The sequence below is a fragment of the Pipistrellus hanaki genome, assembly GCF_964339955.1.
Source record: "Pipistrellus hanaki genome assembly, chromosome: 1".
NCBI classification, from domain to species: Eukaryota; Metazoa; Chordata; class Mammalia; order Chiroptera; family Vespertilionidae; genus Pipistrellus; species Pipistrellus hanaki.
In genome coordinates, this window is record NC_140503.1 from 196140238 (window position 1) to 196161379 (window position 21142).

The 21142-nt window shown below is 35.9% G+C and overlaps 1 protein-coding gene across 2 annotated transcripts in view; it reads right to left on the reverse strand.

Annotated features, from left to right (window-relative positions):
• Positions 1-21142, reverse strand: part of STIM2 (stromal interaction molecule 2) — a 130807-nt gene that overhangs the window by 36003 nt on the left and 73662 nt on the right. For both annotated transcript variants that reach the window (XM_084902350.1, XM_084902349.1), the window contains exon 3: positions 17577-17691. In XM_084902350.1, the coding sequence (XP_084758476.1) occupies positions 17577-17691 (115 nt within the window). The remainder of the gene's footprint in view (positions 1-17576; positions 17692-21142) is intronic.

The following is a 21142-nucleotide window of genomic DNA, read 5'->3' on the forward strand; positions in this document are numbered from 1 at the left end:
ACGAAGAGGCAAAGTTGAAAGCCTTTCACATTTCATCTCAGCTCAGTTTATAGATGTGTGTGTCACTTCTGAGTAGGATGTTCCTGCTCAGCTGCTCAGTACAGTCAAGACAGGCTTATCTTTAGAACAGTGCAGAATGCGAGCGCCTCGTCTGCACACGGGTCAGTGGAGCATGTCTTTGCACCATGGATGAAATTCCTGCAACATGCTAAATTTGGCCACCGAAAAGGCACAGTCTGAATCTGGGGAACTGTACCAAAGAGAAATATGCACTTTCTTTCATGAGCTCCTTATCTTTTACCATGCAAGAATTATGTTAAATTTTTAGGCAAACTAGGTAAATGTCTTGAACATTTAGGACTTAAAAATGACCAGAGTATTCTCCTCTCAATAGTGGTACAATGGTCACTAGGGAAAGGCATTACTACTTTTTCTGTTGTAAGTGCAATCTCATTAAACAGAGTGTACTATCAACACCTTGTTTCATGAAGATGGTGAGAGATAACACGGACATATCTTAAAAATAGAAATTGGAGAAACAATGAGTCTCAAAACTATAAGGCTGTTCTAAAGATTAACAAAATGTATTTGGAAATGACTCCAAGGAATGGTAAAGGTGCTCTACAAGTGTAAATTTATAATAATAAAATATAGAATCAGAAATTTTTGTAATTAAAGAAATTTAATGAATACACTTTTTTTTTTTTACAAATGATTCAACAAAACCAAAACCAGTGAACACAATGGCCATACTGGAACCAAATGTTTAATCAAGTTTTCCATACTATCTTATTATGCTGTCACTGAAGATATCACCTTAGGGACCAAGTAGCTGAATCTCTGGGTATTCATTCTTTCATTTTATACTTGTCCCTCAGCCTCTTCTTCTTTAAAGCAAAACAACCCCCTTCACTTCCCCCTCCCCCAACACACACACAAATCTAAAACCACTAAGATGAGAATAAAAAGAACATTTCACATCAAACAAACGTTAAATTCTTTAAGGGCAGACAATACTTACACATTTCTATATTCCCAACATGTTATACAATGACACTAAACAAATGTGGAATGGCAGCTACATCTTAAGAACTCAATTAATACTTATGGATGAATGAATGGATGACAAAGTAATTCTACTAACCAAGGCTGCTTTAAAAAAAAAAAATGCCACCTTCATTCACTCTTTTTAGTGGCATTTCTAAAGAAATAAACTCTCAAAAATATGACTAAGCTTCACAAAATTGAGAGGATGCTGGTTTTCAAAAAATGTTTGACAAAAAAAATTTACTTGTAAATTGTAACTTACATATGTTTCCTTTACTTTTCTACTATTAAAATTATCAAAAATGCTCAATAGATTTTTCTCTTGAAATTTGAAAGTTTCTTCAAAAGATTTTCTATGCAAGTAAATAGGGATTGTTTCATTCTGCAATGAGGACATGGTAATTACTACTGGGCAATGAATAAAATAAATGTAAGACATCAGTCAAGGAATTATTGCCAAGACTATCAGAAAGCTCAATGTAAAATAAATAAATATATATATATATATATATAATATATTGATTTTTAAGAGGGAGTTCAACAAAAAAAATGAACACAAAGCCCAGTTAATCAATATTTTCTAAAGGGCATAAAAGGCCAACTAAGAATTGCACTTTCACATCTGTTATCACACGGTCTTCAGGTAGGAAGAGACATACATTCTGAACTTGTTAATGCTAGATTTTTCTAGAATATAAGGGGGGAAAATCACCAATTCCAATGGTAGAAGCATTTTCAAGGGAGTTTTATTCAGGAAATTTCTGTGTGATCTGCAACTTTTTCTACTACAATTAACATTTTAAAATCTGAAAGTTCACAAATACTGCCGAAACCGGTTTGGCTCGCAGGGGTCCTCAAACTTTTTAAAGTGGGGGCCAGATCACGGTCCCTCAGAGAGCTGGAGGGCCGGACTATATGAACTACTAATTCCTACTGTAACACCTTGGCTGCGCTCACTGCCCAAAAAACCTGGCGGGCAGGATCAGACTCCCCTGGGGGCTGCATGTGGCCCGCGGGCCGTAGTTTGAAGACCCCTGGAGAGTGTTGGCCTGCGGACTGGAAGGTCCTGGGTTCGATTCCGGTCAAGGGCATGTACCTTGGTTGCGGGAACATCCCCAGTAGAGGGTATACAGGAGGCAGCTGATTGATGATTCTCTCTCATCGATGTTTCTAACTCTCTATCCCTCTCTCTCTTCCTCTCTGTGAAAAATCAATAAAATATATTTTAAAAAATAAATAAATAAATAAATAAATGTTCACAAATACTATTACATTTACTTGGTATATAGCATTTTCCAACTCAGACTTCCTATCTACAGTACTGCTTAAACTAATTATTATTAATGCCAAAGCAGCTTCCAGGAAAACTTCGCTTGATTTGCGAGTACTGACACATGCTTAAGACAGTAAAATATTAAATAACCTCCCCACTTACAGGGAACCACTATCAATAGCTAGAGTTATATGTGGAAAGGAAAATGTGAATAATGTGCTTCAGTAGTAAACATTAATTCATAAAGTTAGACTCATTAACACAATGACATTATGTAGTGTTCACTCAGGTTTTCTAAAGTTGGTTCCAATTTTCAAATTCTTTTCAAAACTCTGGCCAGTGTGGCTCAGTTAGATGAGAGTCTCCCCATGCTGCAAGACGTCGCTAGTTTGCGTCGCTAGTTTGATTCCTAGTCAAGGCACATGGCCAGGTTGCTGGCTTGATTCCCTGATAGAGGGCATGCAGAAGACTACTAATTGAAGTTTCTCTCTCATCAATGTTTCTCTTTCCATCTACCTTCCTCTCTCTCTCTCTTTCAACAACAAAGCCTTTTAATTGACCAGCAATTGCCAGTTTCCCTATCAGGATGAGAAGATAGGCTAGAGATAGCCAGAATCCGCATAATGGAGACTCTAAGAAGCCAGAGGTCCATACAAGTCAGTTTCCTGAATGACATAACATCCCAATAGGGGCAGGAGACTAGCGATAATACAAGGGAACTGAGAGATAAGAAAACATACTGAAGGTAAGAAAGCTAGGTTTTCAATCAGTGAAAGGAGTTAGAAATAGAGAAAGAGATTAAGTTAGAATTAACTCAGGAATTAGTATCAGTGTGAACTCATAATTTTTAATATATAGAGAGTAATAAATATAGGGGTATATGTTTCTTAACTGAGAGAGCCTGAGACAAAAATACCTCATAGCAGTGAGCACAACTAGTACACAAACATTGGTTTCTAAAAAGCATCTCAACTAAAAATAACCAGGAATCCTTGTTTCCAGGGCTAGGATTGAGAAATAAAATGAGCCTGGAACATCCTTTTGTGCTAGAAAGTAAGGAAGGGCTCAAAAAATGATGGAGACATTCATAGAAAAGAATACAGAAGCCAGCTTGAAATGCTTCTCACGAGCCAAATTTGGGATAATTTAAGCTTGCAAATAATAACAAATTATAGCTCACTGAATAAAGTAGGAAAAAAGAAATCCAGGAGCCTACAATGATATAAATAAATAAATGCAGAAGATCAAGCTTCAGAATAATCATAAATTGAGATGCACTATTTCTCCAATTGCTGTTTTCAAGATATGTATGTTATCCCCCACCATCTTTACAGGGCAAGGTATTGATAATACACTCTATTTAAATCTCTTCCTTACAGGAGAATGCAAATTAATAAATAGAGAGAATTTGAAAAAATTCAACCTGGCAACCATCAGAGTGATAATTTAGGCAAGAAACATCAATGGATGTTAAAACTAGTGGGAACATTATACGAGAACTGTGATTTTACAAAGTCTCCAAGTTTCTCTTCACACCCAAAAATATTAATTACTAAGGTGGGGATAAAGTATCTTTACAGTTATAGAAATGTAGCAGATAGTATCTTAAAGTCAAGTAATCACAGATAACACCTCCAGTAACAATGACATCATGTGCCACTCAAAAGAATGTAATGAAAAGAATCATTTCTGCAACAGTCCATCCCAAAATGCATGGCCTGGATCTAGGTATACAAAAACATCGAACAAATCCTAATTTAATTCAGTTACAATCTGTAAAAACTGTAGATTGAAAATTAGTGACAAAAGGCATGCAAGTCCAGAAAATACTAAGAAACTGTTCTGAATTTAAGAAAACTACAGAGCCAGACTACTGGGTATAATGCATACTCCTGGATCCTTTGGCTATAAAGGTCATTATTAGGACAAATGGCAAAACTGGAATAAGGGCCTCTGGACAAAGTGTGTTTTGGTCTTGCAACTTTTCACTAAATTTGAAATTCAATTAAGAAATTAAATTTAAAAGAAATCTTGTAACTCTTTTTCAATTAGGTAGGTAGAGAGTTCTAATAATTGCTAACTTCTCTATTACTTTGTACCTTGTGATTTTCTTCATAAAAGTAAGGTAATCTTTCAACAGAAGACACTAGGCCCTCTTAGCTGTCGAGCACTGTTCTAAATTCTATATATTCATTAACTTATTTAATACTAAAACCATCCTCTACAGTGGGTACTATTATTAGATACGTTTTGGGGGAGTTCAGGACAGAGAGATGAAGGTACTTGCCCAAGGTCACAAATCTAGTGTTTTGTAGAGACTTGAATCCAGGCAGTTAGTCAAGCTCTACAAACACTTTGGGATACTGTCTCTCTAGGAAAGGATAACCATATTTTGGGGTTTTCTCAATATATCAGTGTCTAAAAGATGAGAGGCTTCAGTGATTATGAAGTCTCAGAACCCATAAAAAGTTTACTTGTTCAATATTCACATAGTACCAGGTTAAAAAAATTGTAAGATTTCACAATATTGGAAAGCTTCTAGTATTTAGGATGCTTATCTAGTAAAGAACTAATAAACTACTATAAATATATTTATGATACATTTTGAAAACTAGACTTTAAAGAAAACCCAATCTTCTATTGTCTTCGGTTGCATTCTTTTAGAATAATCTAAAATGCTAGTAGTCTTTTTTAGAAATGTGGTGATTATATTGGTTTAAAATACTAAAACATTATTATTTCTCTACTTTTATGGGCTGAGTTAAAATAACCTGTTTCATGTTTGTTTTGCCTTTTCTAATTGTCTATTTGTTAATTCCAAGTTCTATTCCTCTGTATTGATTTGTTCTCTTGCAAGTGACTTATTTTCCCAGATCCAAAAGTGTTTTCCTTTTGTTTTTTCTTCAGGCCCCAGCTGTGCCAATGAGGAAGAAAGTAATTCTGCTTACTTTGGCATGACAGTGGTGGAGACAAACCAACAGGTTATTAACAAATAAGGAAATTAAGAGTTGTTATTAAATTATAAATTGCTATTTCTTATATGTGTTTTCCATACAAACAAAATAATTTGTAGTTAAGTAATGGTTATTTATTTTAAAGGAAGTATGGACAAATCTAAGTCAATAGAAATGATCTAACTCTTGCCCAACCAATTCATTTGTAATATAAACAAATTCTTATATTCTTGAAGACAAACCCTACAGCCATTTGTAGTCTATACAAGCTTTTAGTCTACACAAATGCCATAATGTATTGTAGCAATTTGGCATTTCAGAAGTCTGATTCTTGTTTCCTATTAATGTAAATAAAAATCAGAGACACTGATATTAATACCAAATTAATTTTTTTAGAATACTACCCAAATTTTTCATTAAAAATATAGAAAAGACAGCACTGTAAACTAAAAAACTACCATATCTTAAGGTAGCCTAGGTCATAAAAAAGTATTGCTTTTTGTAGAATTGGTAACAGCAAGATATTACGTACATCTTATAAGTCAATAAAATTTTTTGTCATTTCATAAAGGCAAATCCTCCTAGACAATTTTATTAATTCCTTTATAAACTTTAAACTTATTGGTTCTCTATTGTTATATTTTTATTTTTCCCTATGGCCTCACTTGGCAAAAATTCATGAATAACTCAAATGACAAGAACTGTAAGACAACGTGAAGACACAGCACTACATAAACCTTCCACATTATCAAGCACACAATAAAGTGTAACAACACTAGGAAGAGAATTTCATATTCTTACATATTACTTAATTGTGATTAACACCATTTGCCTTCAGAGGGTATTAATCATCTAATTCACAAGATTTCTCAGAGTAGACAGTGCCTAGTTTTTAACACTTCAAATTTCATTTTCTGCTCCTCTTGGGATACTTTTTAAAATATCTATGATCCTCTCATACAGTATAGACATGTCTAGTGATCCTAGGTGAATGCAATCAGGTTTTCATTTTGTCAAATTAAATATGCCGTGCAGTAATGAAAATCCATACATACTAGCCAGGAAGATTTTGAAAAAGAGGTGAGGTGGCACAAAATTTACTGATATAGTTTCCAGTGTTGGGAGTTATATTAGCTTATTTCTTTAATATATTAATTTGGGATTTAATAAGACATCTATATTTGTAAAATGATGTATTCAATTAACATAAAATTCAGAGTGGGACAAAAAAAAAGTCCATGAGAAAATCCATTTTTCGTCCAGAAGTTTTTCACTGCAAGTGTCAACAACATATCAGATTTTTCTGAAGGAATAGCTATGTTTTATATCATGTGACCATGCTACCAGACCCCACAAACCCACCTCTGGATGCAGAATAGCCTTTGAAGCTTTTCTTCTAGCTACTATCCTCAAATTCTCCTTTTTCATGCTCATCAATCTGTTATGGCTGTTTGTCTGCTAGGGACTCCTTCTCCTCTCTCTCATCTAAGACAAAGCTCATGATGGCCAGTGAGAGGCGGCAAGGGATGAAGCAATCATAGGCCTCCATTCTGGGGTCACAGTGACAGGTCTCGGTATAACCACATAACCTACGCCAGTTACTTCCTGATTTTTTTCTAACTAGAGCAGGCAGGGAAGACGCCCTATTTCTCTTTCGCATGATGTTGGAAAAACATAAGCCTAAAACTTCCAGCAGCCACAGTGCTAGTCTCTAGGAAATGCAATAGAAAAAAATAAAATCAAAGTTCAGAAAGAAACAGAGAGAGAAACAGATAACCAGAATAGATTCAACCCCTGACTACATAGCTATACCATTCCATTAAATAAGGATAGTATTTCAATTAAGAGAGTTTGATTTTCTCAACTGGGCCATTCCATTAATATATAAACATGCTGTAAAATCTTCCATCTTTTAGAAAATAAAACCTTCCTCTACATCAAATTTGTCTTTAGGTATCACAGCTCTGTTTCTCTTCTCCGTCTTTTGAAAGTCAACAATATTTACTGTTTTCACTTCCTCTTCAATCCACCTCAACCAGACTTTCACTTCCACCACTAGTGCAACTGCTTCAGCAAACAAACTTAACTTGTACTTTGCTAGTCCTATGGTGAGGTCTCTGCATCTCATGTGAATTTCTTGAGCTGTTGACAATGACTATATCCTCTTTCTTAAAATGTGTCCTTCATATGCTGTTAGGACCCTACATATCTAACTGATTCCCCTCATATCTATAACTATTCATTTATTCTTCCTTCTTTTCTGACTTCCCCTCTGCTTCTTGACCTTTCAGCACTAAGTTCTTCACCTGTTTGCATCGTGATTGCAGTATTTTTCAATCTTTTTTTCATTACTCTCTCTCTCACACACACACACACACACACACACACACACACACACACATTGAGCCTGTTCTGACTTTTTTTTTTAATCTCATTACTTCCATTTTCAAGACATTTTAACGCTACAGGTGCATAACACCTAGGAACCATCCTAATTCTTATCCCACACACCTATCAACTCCCTGAATCCAACCTAACAGCAAATCCTATCAGTTATTCCTTCAAACTATATCATAAATCAGACCTCTCTGCTACCTCTCCCTCTCACCTGGACAGGCTTCCAGCTATATTCTTGCCCCTCTTCTTTAAGAGCCTAATATCCATACAGTATCTAAAATATTTTCCAAAGATAAATCACTGCACAATGTTGCTCAAAACTCTTAAATAGAGTTAGAGTTGCAACATACTTACATTATACTTACAATAAATCCCAAACTCTTTAACAAGCCTTGAACGATCCTATGAGATGTAGCCCTGCCTCTGTACATATCACTGATCCATTTGTCTCCTGCCACCTTCTCCCCCCCCCCCACCCCCCGGCACCCTGCTCCAATCCCTTATAACCTTCAAGCTATATTGACTTTCTTACAGTCCCCCAAATACTTGGAGGTCATGCTAAACTTAAGAATGTTAGCCTACCTGATCCCTAACCCTGGAATATACTTCACCCAGACATTTCCTTGGCTCACTCTCATCACTGAGATCTATAACCAAATAGCATTTCTTTGGGGAGTTCTTTCTTAACTAGACTTCACCCTATCTGGTCACTGACTATGTGTTAGCCTGATTACTTTTAACATATCACTTATCTGTTCCAGCAGTCATGTGAGTGTATATATCTACCTGCACACAAACTGTTCACTGTCTTTCTAAAAAAGTGTTAACTCCATGAGGGCAGGATATCTATTTTGCTCAAAGTTTTATCTCCAAAATTCAGAACAATGCCTATCTCACAGGAAAAACTAAATAAAGTTTTGATGACTTAACAAATGAATGGAAAAAGTGAGTCTGTCCTTTGCCACTTGTAATTCATCAAATAATTGATGATAGAGTACACTTACAATAAATTTCCCATTATTTGAGGTAAACTGAGTCTATCTTTTGCCACTAAAACAAATCTTACTAAAACAACTTAAACTTTAAAATAAAGCTCTGTAGTTAAAAAAAAAAAAAAAAAGAAGAAGAAGAAGAAGAAGAAGAAGAAGAAGAAGAAGAAGACATAATATCCTGAAATGTCAAGCCACCCAACAAAGCATGTTGAACAATCAGTTATGCACAGGAATTTATTAAGCATTTAGTTCTGTGATAAATTTCAGCCTTCAGTATTAGCATAGTATAGGTACCATTAAAAACTGGAGTAATTATTTTTTTGGCATTCCTGAAAATCACTCAAAAAATCAAGACACTGTCCTAAAACATATATCTACTAACTTAAAACTCAACCTTCCTTTTTCAGAAGCTTCCAATTACACATCTAAAAGAGAATGCAGTCTAATGTCATGGCTAGATTCATGCAATTGAGCATGCTCATTAAAAACAGATAAGAGAAATTTAGACAATTACCAAAGCAGATCAATCTTCAACTATCTCACACTGCAATCTGGGATGTGCTTACCTTTGCTAAGGTCACGGGCTCTGGATCAGTGGGTATGCAGCTAGTACACAGAAACCTATTATTATTCATGGTAGTAGAGCTGTAGCACTATCATTAAGATTCTGCCACAAAATATTTGATACTGGTCAAAACATGGAAAATAATGATGTTAGAATTCTATATTCTTACAACATATAATTCAGAAACCGAACAAATACATTAAGTACGTTTAAAAGGCAGGGAATTTCTTGAGCCTTGCTCTTTAATTATTCATCCTCCCATTTCCCCTTTTGTGAGCCCACCTCCATCTTTTCCAAAAAGTTCCAGACATTGTTTTAAAAGGATTGATTTGAATTCTTCATAAGGAATAAGTTCTATGAAGGATTTAGAAATGGTTAGTGACATGTCCGTAAGTCAGTGCCACGTAGTAACAAAGAATTATTCTATCAATAAGGGTTGGTTTTGGTTTTTTTTTTGTTTTGTTTTTTTTGCCTGTATTGGCTTAAATTCCTTTTAATCTAATATATTTTCAATCCACAAACAAATATAATTATCCATGAAAAAAAAATGCAGACATTAAACGGGAAGATGTAGTAAGATGTAATCACGATTACCATCTCTTATACATAGTGGTAGTACTTTTTGAAAAAAACACTGGCTGAATTAGCCCTGGCCAGTGTGGCTCAATTGGTAGAGTGTTATCCCATGAACAGAGAAGTAGCTGGTTCTATTCCCGGTGGGTTCGATTCCTGATCGGAGCACAATTAATCCTAGCAAATCAGTAATATGCAATGACCCTATATTTCCGAGAGTCAAGTGTTCTGAAGTAAAAGAGTGAGTGTGTCAGCAATCAAGGAGAAATAGAAAAGAAGACAACTACTGTAACAAAAATAAAAATGAGTCAGCCCTAAATGAACAGATCTCAAATGAGGGGAAAAGTGATAGAAATGCTAACATAGGACAAAGATTAAGAAAGATTATAAACTTAGTGTGCTCTAAACTCATTTGGATGTTATAACAAAAACAAAGCTGTTTAACTATAAATAAATCAAGGACATACTTTATATAAAACACAGAAATGAATTCTGATCAATAGAGAACAGTGTTTTGCAAACTGATCAAGTAATCTGCACACCAATCAAATAACATTTACACTACTCCTTTGGGGGGAGGGAGGGAACCATGTTAAACCCACAGGTATCCCAAGTTTTTTCAAAAGTTCATGATACACCTCTTTGCTTTTGTAAAGATCTAGAACAGTATCTGCTCATCATAACCAAAAGAAATAAGAAAATTTTTACTTTTATGAAAAAGGGTGAAAAATAAAAACAGTGTTTGGTGTTTGGCAGCCAACTGTTAGAGAGGCAACCTTGAGCAGCAAGTCTGGCACCACCATCCATCCCCTTTCACACACACAATAAATACTGCTAACCAACAATTCCTACAGTACATAGCCTTCTTTGCTACTGAGATCAGACACAGATCAAGCTTCCTTAATGCAGAAATCACTATCAATTGGTAGCTTTGGTATATGAGTAAAATCTTACTGCCACTTTGGAGCAGCTCAACAGGCTGACGCGTCAAGGCTCACTAGTCTGGTCTCGCTCTCTGACTGATCCTATTTTCTACTATTCCTCAACTCGGAAGCCTCTTTCAGCAACGTCAGTCTCCAATATTCCCAAATTGTTCACATTTTGTCTTACAAGAACAAGAGTAACAAGAGATAGCCATTGAGTACTTGCTGTGTGCTGGGCAATGTTCTAAGCCCTTTACATGCACAAATTCATTTCATCCTCAACAATCTGATGTGATAGATGACTTTTATCCCCTTTAACAGATGATGAAACTAAGACACATAGAAGTTAAACATGACATATTAATGGCAAAAGGCAAAAATATAAAACATTCATTTATTCTTATCTCACATATACTAACTCTGACTATAATAGTATCACTTATCTAGTATTTAATTAAACCTTCTTGTGTGGTTACTTAACATTTTACCTGTGATACTAACAATAATAAAATCACCTTGATGAGAAAGGTATTATCTTATACTTCCTTGAATCTTACCACGACTGCCACACATATTGTAAATATACATATAAATATTGTGTTGTTGGACCCTAGCTTGTTTTGCTCAGTGGATGGAGTGTCAACCTGCGGACTGAAGGGCCCCAGGTTCGATTCCAGTATTGGGCATGTGCCTGGGTTGCGGGCTCAGGCCCTAGTTGGGGGAAGGAGGGGGTAAAGGAGGCAGCCAATCAATAGTTTTCTCATTAATGTTTCTATCTCTCTCTCCCTTCCTCTCTGAAATCAACAGAAATATATATATTGTTGGTATCACAAAGATAATGTGACCTTATTATCTGCAAGGTCTACATTTTTAATTTCTCTTCTGATAATGCCAAACAATATTTACTCACCCTTTTCCTTTGTTTTTATTCTAGTCTCATTGAAACCAAAAGGATACATCTGAAAAACCTGGTACATTTTATGAACATTTAAAGACCTATTTACGCTTTCACTCCTAGGAGAAAATCCTTATAAATATTAAGGATACCCTATATTATAAAAGCCTAATATGCTAAGTGTCTGGTCAACCAGTCGCCTGTTCAACCAATTAAAGCGTAATATGCTAATGATATGCTAGGACCACTCAACTGTGTGCTATGATGTCCACTGAGGCAGCCAGTCAACCTAGTTGACCAGTCGCTATGATGTGCACTGACCACCAGAGGGCAGACGTTCTGACCAGTAGGTTAGCTTGCTGCTGGGGTCCAGCCAATCGGGATTGAGCAAGATGGGCAAGACACACCCTGGAACCCTCCCACGGTCCGTGCCCAACTATCCAACCTCCCACGTCCCTCCCCAGCCAGGATCGTGCACTGGTGGGGTCTCTAGGCCTGGCCTGTGTCCTCTCCCAATCCAGGACCACTCGGGGGATGTTGGAGAGCTTGTTTTAGTCCGATCCCACAGGCCAGGCCTAGGGACCCCACTGGTACACAAATTCATGCACTGGGCATCGAGTATATAAATAAAATGTTTATAAATCCTCCTTATAGAGACTTAACATACATGGTCAGGAATTTCTTTCCTTTATATTTCCTTTTGTGTAACATTTACATTTTGTTTTCATAAACAGAAGAAAACACTTAGTCATTTCTGTCTGGCTGGGCTTGACAACAGTCATTATTAAGTGTCTACCTCTCTCTTCTCTCAGAAATTTAAAGGAACAATTTCAGTTCCTTTAAATTTCTAATTTAAAAAATTAAAACTTCCATAGGGTTTCAAAATACCTATTCAATTTGTAAAGCCCCAAGTTACACAATGACCTTAGGTAAGGAAAGACCCATGCTGAATAGTATGGAAAGATGACCTCATGGTTGACACATGTTATAATATTTAACCCAATGAGTTACCTTTTAAAAAACAGTACATTACTTAATCAGGTTTTTATCCATCATGATCCTTAAATCTTATACATAACCAATAATTTTCCATCTATAATACATTTTCTTTCATTAGGTAACTGGCTACTATTTAATTGTATTTAGCAATTCTAACAACATATCCAGTTTATAAAAGTTTGTCTAAATTCTAATGCTCATTTTTAAAAGGCTTTTATTAGCACTGGACTATTATCATGTACAAACTGACCAAGCATTCTCTATAGAAACTGACCCCCAAAAAAGTGCATTCTGGTCACATAGAAATTTTTCTATGTGAAATTAGGATCAATTTCTATGCAACATACTTTTAATTTTCATCAGTTGACAACATTCCATAAAGATCTTAGGTACATTTCACCCTCCAGAAATTACATACTACAATGGCAAGTATTTAGCCTAATAGACCTGTTCATTTTATTAATAAGTATTATGGGACTGAATCAAAAATCTTACAAAACTTTATATACAGCTGAACATTTCAGTTATTCAGCTTTACTATAAAGATAAATGAAAATTTACTGCCTACCAGGTATTGTCAGGCACTTTTACTGCATTAGTCATTCATATCACACAAGAATTGTATTTTATAAGTGAATTTTATAATATGCCCAATGTCTTAATGTTCATAAAGAGGAAGGCCAGCAGTTAATTTGAAGAATGAAAACACACGTACTTCCTATAGCCTGCCACCTCCATTTCCATTTCTAGTAAACTTTCAGGTACGGAAGGAGCCATAAGGGGGCTATCATTTGTGGTCTACCTCTTTATCTCCTTTCAGAACTCCTGGTCAGCCCTCACGGCCTATTCCAAACACCATTTTCAGAGAGGTAATTACTCCTTTCAGTGACCTATCTCTGTATCCTACACTTGTTTCTATTATTATACATATCACATATACTGTAATTATTTGTGTGCTTTTTCTTTCCTACTTAGCTATTTACTGCTAATATCCCAGAGACTTTAACTCATTTTTTTTAATACCCAGGCTCCAATGCCGGCTTACAACACAATAGATATACCTATTCTACTGGTGCTTCTGTAACATGAATTAGCTTATGTGTAACTGGTAAATAGGGATCCTGTCAATATAATATATGTCACATCACTTCAATGTGGCTGTTCCTCACATGTTACCATTTTACACTGCCAAGTAGCATCAAAGGGATCCAAAGTTTACAGAATGCCAACACAGCAACCCATGAACTTAACATCCTCTTACACTCCCCTATTCCCTTAAGCTCAATTTGGCCACAGCCTCTGTCTTAGAAATCTTTGTTGCTCAGTTCTCATCTTCCGGCATTTTTCCCTTGTCTTCATAATTTAGTAATCACAACTCTACCTAAAACTCCCTCCCATTAAGTTATCTTTATTTATTTTTTAAGATAAAGTCCAATACCTACTATAATATTTATTGATTAGAAATTTAACAAATCTTTTTACCTGTGCCAGTATTTTTATTATTAGTGTTAGTGCTCTGGTTACAAAGTTGCATAGGTTTTGAGTGTGATTCAACCCCATTATTTCCCATAAACTCGGTAATTTTTAAGTTCATAATTTTGCAAGATATGTGTTTTTCAGGGGTGCATACATTTCATTTTGGCAAAAATGCCTGAACTGAAATGATTTTTTATACACTGAATATTTGATGAACCTAACTACTGACTATCTAATGTTCAGTGTTATACATTCATCTTTTCATCAAACGTTTACTAAATGTTAAATAAAGACTAGGCACTGCTCTAATCTTTAGAGATACAGCAATGATGTGCAAAGTATAATTAGGTATTATTGTGTGTGTAGGCATATGTGTGTGTGCACATGTGTATATTTGTATTCATATTGAACTAATTAACCTTGAATTGAATAATATTCAATTTATTGCTACAGGTACATTCTAATTTCTATATCAGCAGTTTCTAAAACTTTTCACAGGAATAATTTTTTTTTGTTTGTTTCCCAAAAGAACTCTTTATCCAGAAACAAAATATACCAAGTAAAATCAGAACCCTACACATTCGGCATGCCATATTCCTGACATACTCCAGGAAAACTGGGGCTTGTCAAGCTATGATTGAAAACAGTGAGTGATCTAGCAACAATGCCCCGCCTTTAGGTGACCCCTTTCATATGAAAAAAGAGTCTGACATGGGTTGAGAATATGAATTAGGTCACTAAAGCTTCTGGTGGAGGTTTACTTCACTCCACTGACTCCTCTCTCTTCTCTTCCATGAAACTGTTGTAATAGGAGCCCTGGGAGAACTCCTCCCACGCCCTAATCCCCTAAAAATGTTATGTAAAAGATGGGCTTCAGAGAAAAGGAAGCAAGAATAGATAAGTTAGGACAAGTCTTTGGAGAATTAGAGGAAAATCTTCTCATCATAATAGTGAAATCTTAAGGGTGGAAATTAAGGTAAAAACCTAGGAAAAATAAGAAGCTTTTCAACTTGAAATGACCTTAAGATTAAAAAAGAAAAATAACAAACATTCTCATAGATCACAAAAGATCTCACCAAACTCACCAGGGCAGGAAACCAAAATCGGGTTTAACAACACAGTTCCCTTGGATTTGGGACACGCTGGTAAACAAAATAAACAAAGATCCACCCCCCACCCCCCCCCACCCCCCGGCTAATATTCTTGGGGGCAGGAGAGAGAGAAAAAGGAGGCAAACATAATGAGTAAGTTAATTATGTAATTTGTTAGAAGGTGATACACAATATGGGAAAAGGAAAGTGTGAAGCTGAGCAACAGGAATCAAGATAGCTAAAAAGAGTGGTCAGGGTGGGCCTCAAGAGAGAATAGCCTTGATAGACTTAAATGAAAGTGGAAATGGAGTTAGCCATGAGGGTGTCTGCATTGCTGCAGTTGTAGAATAGCAAGGAGTCTGATAGGATAAAGGGCAGTGAGTGAGGAAGATGGACAGGACAGAGAAGGAAGAGAGGAAACAGGGTGGGAGTGGAGAGCAGATCGTGTCGAGCCTTAGAAGGTCTTTGTAAAGATTTTGGCTTTTACTCTGAGTCACTGAAGAGTATTGAACAGATCTGACTTATATTTCCAATAGGTTACTCTGCTAAATGAATAACAGACTGTAGCAGAACACAAGTATATGTAGGGAGACCATTCAGGGGCTACTGCACTTACTCAGGCAAGAGATGGGGGCTGAACCAGGTGGTAGCAAAGCAAGTGATGAGAAATGGCCAAATACTTTTTCCTTCTTTCAATGGCCAAGTGTACTCCATTCAACTTAACACTTACCTAATACTTAAAACATACTAGTTCGCAATAATGAATATCAATTCCTTTAGTAGTATCTACATATTACTATATTTCCTGTTAATTGTCTTACTGAGTTTCATACCATTTAGCACTTTCCCCTATAAAATGTATATTCATTTATTCCTATTCTAACTCAAGTTCATATTACTTAAAAGTTTTATGGGAAGGGGAAACAGAAAGTTTTCTGAAGTCTACCTATTATTTATTTAAGTTGGTGGTGTTTTTTACCTTCTTTATTTTTCTTCTTCCCAGTATATTGCAAAACATGACTCTTTTAAAAAGTGAAATACATACACACACACACACACACACACACACACACACACACACACACAAGGCCTGGTGCACAAAATTCTTGTATGGGGGAGAGGTGGTCCCCTCAGCCCAGCCTGCACCCTCTCCAATCCAGGATCCCTTGGGGGATGTCCGACTGCTGGTATAGGCCCTGGGATTGGGCCTAAACCAGCAGTGAGACATCCCTCTCGTAATCTTGAACTCCTGGCTCCTAATTGCTCACCTGCTTGCCTGCCTGATCACCCATAACTGTCCCATCCCCCGTGCCAGCCTGATTGCCCCTCACTTCCTTTGCATGCCAGCCTGATTACCCTCAAACTGCCCCCCTGCCAGCCTAATCACCCCCAATGTCCCCCCATGCCGGCCTGGTCATCCCATGCAGCCTGCTGGTCAGTCATTTGGCTATCCCTCACTAACCTCCCTGCCCACCTGGTTGCCCCATGCAACCTGTTTGTTCAGTCGTTTGGTCGTCCCTCACTAACCTCCCTGCCAGCCTGGTCATCGTCAGCCATCTTGTGAGGGTGTGAGGGTCAATTTGCATATTACCTCTTTATTATATAATTTAGCATATAAATTATATATAATTTATATATGTTTAGCATATAAATTATATATATTCTAGCTATAAACCACTTACATTAATAAAAATATTGAGCACTGGTGGAGTAACTTTCTGTATTTTACCCATTACTAAACGTTACCAATGACAGTATAGCAAATTTTATTACTTTTCTATATTCCTCCTTCTTAATCTGTCCCAGATTCTTTTAATATCACATCACTATGAAACTTGCAGAGAAAAACATATGCTACAACATAATTATTTGACTTTGGTAAAAGAACAGAAACATTAGACATTTTGATTGACTCTGTTACTCAAAAAAAAAATTTTTAAAGCTTAATGGACTTTTAAAAATATTTTAGTAGCTTTCTAGTATTAGGGATCAAATTGAGGTTTTAGGTCATATACTTTTCCTGCCCTAAATAATTACTGTCTATGAATAAGCTTGAGGATTTACGAGTAGAAAAAGAAATAAAATATGAATTATACAATGTTAGCATGCAAATATTAGCACACTCCATTAAGGGTATATTTAAGGAAAAATGTGTAAGTTTCATGCCTTCGAAAGACTTCAGAAACTGTTCTCCATAACTAAAAATAAATTTGGGATCCATATTTGCTTAAAAAATAATTATTTACTAAAATTTAAGTATCCTCAGAGAAATATCCTCACAGAAAAGTTAAATTAATTTTTTTTTTAAGATTATATGCAATTAGGAGTTAACAATGCCTAATCAGGGCAAAAGAGCAGGTAAGGGATCTAGATCACTAAAAACAGTCTTACCTTCTGATGTTTTCCATCGTTTCCATAAATCCTCAACAGTTATGTGTTTATCTTCTCTGTGTAGATGGCTGTGTTTTTTAGTAGCATCTTTATATTTCATATCTTCTCTGATAAACTATAAAAGAGAAAACACTAAGTTAATTATACTTAAACTCACTATTTTATTCTCTATAATGGAGGGGGGGGAAAGCCTAAAACCCAGTGGGTAGTGATTATTAGATAATAACTGGTACATTTTTTGGTATTTTATATTCACAATATTCATACATGTTTATATAATTTATTTAATGAAATGCCTTCTATTACTAATCATGACAACAGCAGTAGCAGTAAAAGTGCTTATTTAAAGTTCTTTATTAGTCAGGAACTATTCTACATTACTTAATATGTCTATATACCTATCATAATACATATACACATTGTTATTTAACTTTATGACAGATCTATTATGTGTGCTCAATTTATAGATGAGAAAACCAAGTCTCAAAGAGGTTAAGTATTTTGTCCAAGGTTGAATAAAATAATAAAAAGCAAAGATAAGATTCTATCCCAAGCAATTTGGTTGTGCTCAACACCATAATATCCTGCCTCAATATTATATATTTTTACCAACTACTTAGTATTTCAAAACACATTAAATACTAATCTCAATCATGTACCAAATTTCTATATTCTCTTACCTTTTAAACTATTACTTATACTATTAGTTTAATAGAGAGAAAGCACTAAAAACTTTTTTGCTGAAAACCAACCTATTTTACATTACTTCTTATGTAAAAATCTTTCATTGTTCCCCATTGTCTGCCAAATGAAAAGCAAACTCCTTTTTATGGCTTACATACATTCCCAATTGTGTCCCGACAATCTTTTAGGCCTTATCTCTTGACACTTTTCCCATATAAACTCACCAATCAAATTACATCAAATTAATAGTATTTTTTCCCCAATTACAATGCTTTTTATACTTTAACATTTCTGATTGTATTGTTTTACTTGGTCTTTTTATTTATTTACTAGTGGTCTGGTGCATGAAATTTGTACTTTTAAAAAAGGAATTAGAGACAATATTTTAATATTGCTATTTGCCCTTTCTCTATAATAGAAGTGTCAGAGATGAAAGGAAATTAGTAAATATATATAAAAATCTCCCTCCTGTCAGAGTCTGGGGCACACTGCAGGATCCAGAGTCAAATCCTCCCCCTCCCACCTGCATGCCTCAAATCTCACCAGACTCAGACCCAGCTGGCCCCACCCCCATCACACCCCGTAGCCTCAGGCAGCAGGTCCCCCAGCTCCGTTGCAGGGTAGGAAACACAACCTCAGGTCCCCTGGCCCTGGTGCGGGGCAAGAGGGTGCAACCTCTCGGGTCCCCCAGCCTGGCCTCGGGTCCCCTAGCCTGGGCACGAAGGCACAAGGGTGCAAGGTTGTGAGGACATGACGACCATTTGCAATATTAGTTCTTTATTACGTAGGATTTTCTTCTGATTCCAAAAATATACAACCATACAAAAGATTAATTCAGAAATCCACAATGCAGAAAGTGAAAATCTCCAAGGGCATATTTTTCTCACTTTTTGGATGCTGACAATGGGCATCACCTTTAAACAAAAGACCAACTTTTGCTTTTGAGTAGAGTTGTTCTCTAAATACCGTGGGTACAAAAATGAAGAAAGCTTTTTAGGATCAACAACACTATTCCAAGGTGGTCAGTCATTAAACTGATACCAATCTATAGTATAGACAGAAATAGGAAATAGCCATTTAGAACCTTTATAGCCATCTGACGATGTTTTCAAAGCATCTGACCGAAGGATGTGATAAATGTACTTACCATGCATGCCTTATGCATAATGAATTAAAAATAAAAAATCTGGTCCTTCAACATAATTTGAAAAGCACTAACCTAAATGATCTATTCTAGCCTTTATATATTCTGTTGTTTGAAATAATGCCTTACTGTTTCTAAATGCCCTCTTTAAAAATTATTTTTAAATGGTCCTGCCTCATTACTTCAATTACTTTTTGTCTATTTCTATTCCTATTTTCTATTTCTCTTTTCCCGCCTACCCTGCCTGCTTTTCCTGACTGATATCTTCGGAATCCAGAACATATACCTGAACAAGTTACTTCCACTGAGATACTCAGACACTGCCCCTATCTTTAACAGAGCCCAAGAGTTAGAGAGAAATTCTAGATTAAAAACTATAATTGATAGGACAGGGTAGGAAGCCTGCTTTGGAAATGGTCCAGTCAGTTGAAACAAATGGCAGCTGTTTCATTTAAAACAACAACAATGTCATGGGAAATTCTTCCCACCACATGAACACAAAGAACCCAGAAGTAGACTTTGTGACTTCAGGATCAACATATTTCAGAAAATAAAGCTAATTTCCATATATAGACTAGATGCAGCATTCTAATAATTTAAACTCTAAGGAAGCTCAGAGTAAGTGTATAGCTATCTGCCAAAATATCTACACTAATAAAAGTGAATGATGCAAATTGACTGTACCTTCGCAATGCCCACCAGCCAATCAGGAGTGAGAATGCAAATTAACCCAGCAAAGATGGCAGGTTAATTTGCATACACAAGCACACAGTGGTGGGGGGATAATTGTTTGCGTTGTTGCCATGGTGACAGTGTAGGCATTTCGCATTGCCCCAGCTACTCTGGGCTTCTGGGCAGCATGGGAAGGCAGAAAGGTGGCTACGGGTCAGAGCAAAGGCTGTGCGGCAGCCAGGGTAAGGAAGGCCTATTCTGCATAAATTTTTGTGCATTAGGCATCTAGTACACTTAATAAAAGAATGAAAAAAAAATTTTTTTTAAATGTATGATAGCACCTAAAGCTCATTTGATGTAAAAGAACTATCTCCTAAGGAAGTTGGGTGAAAACTAAAAAACACACTGAATTATATTTTTATTGGAATTACCATTTAAAAATTAATATTTTTAAATATGGTGAAAAAATAGTTTTATAGTTGTTCATATGGAAAATAATACAATAATTAATAAATAATGATAAAAAAATAAAGTCCTGTGTTTTATGTACTCACAACTAAACCTACTTTTGCCCATTCTGGATATCTCTGTTTTAAAATATAAGCCCAAAATAATGCAATTCATAACAAACCACATAAAAGTATATCTGTTGTATCTTCAACATTGATCATAAAATATGATTTGAAATAGTATAAAATTACTTTACATTGAAACTAAATTGGAAAATGTTTCACTGAACCTAATACACTAGAAATCATCCGCTTCCATTAAACCTTCCCAAAATCCTACAGAAGAGCAGACCATTCTAAGCAGACTTTCAAAAACTCCCTAGAAAACTGCAAATTTTTGAAATGAGTCAGGCTACTAGAAAAATTTTAAGGACAGTCACCAATAACTGAAAATCCATGACAAATTACAAATATTTCTTATTCATTGAAATATGAATTATGAGCCGAAGCCAGTTTGGCTCAGTGGTAGAGTGTCGGTCTGCGGACTGAAAGGTCCCGGGTTCGATTCCGGTCAAGGGTATGTACATTGGTTGCGGGCACATCCCCGGTAGGGGGAG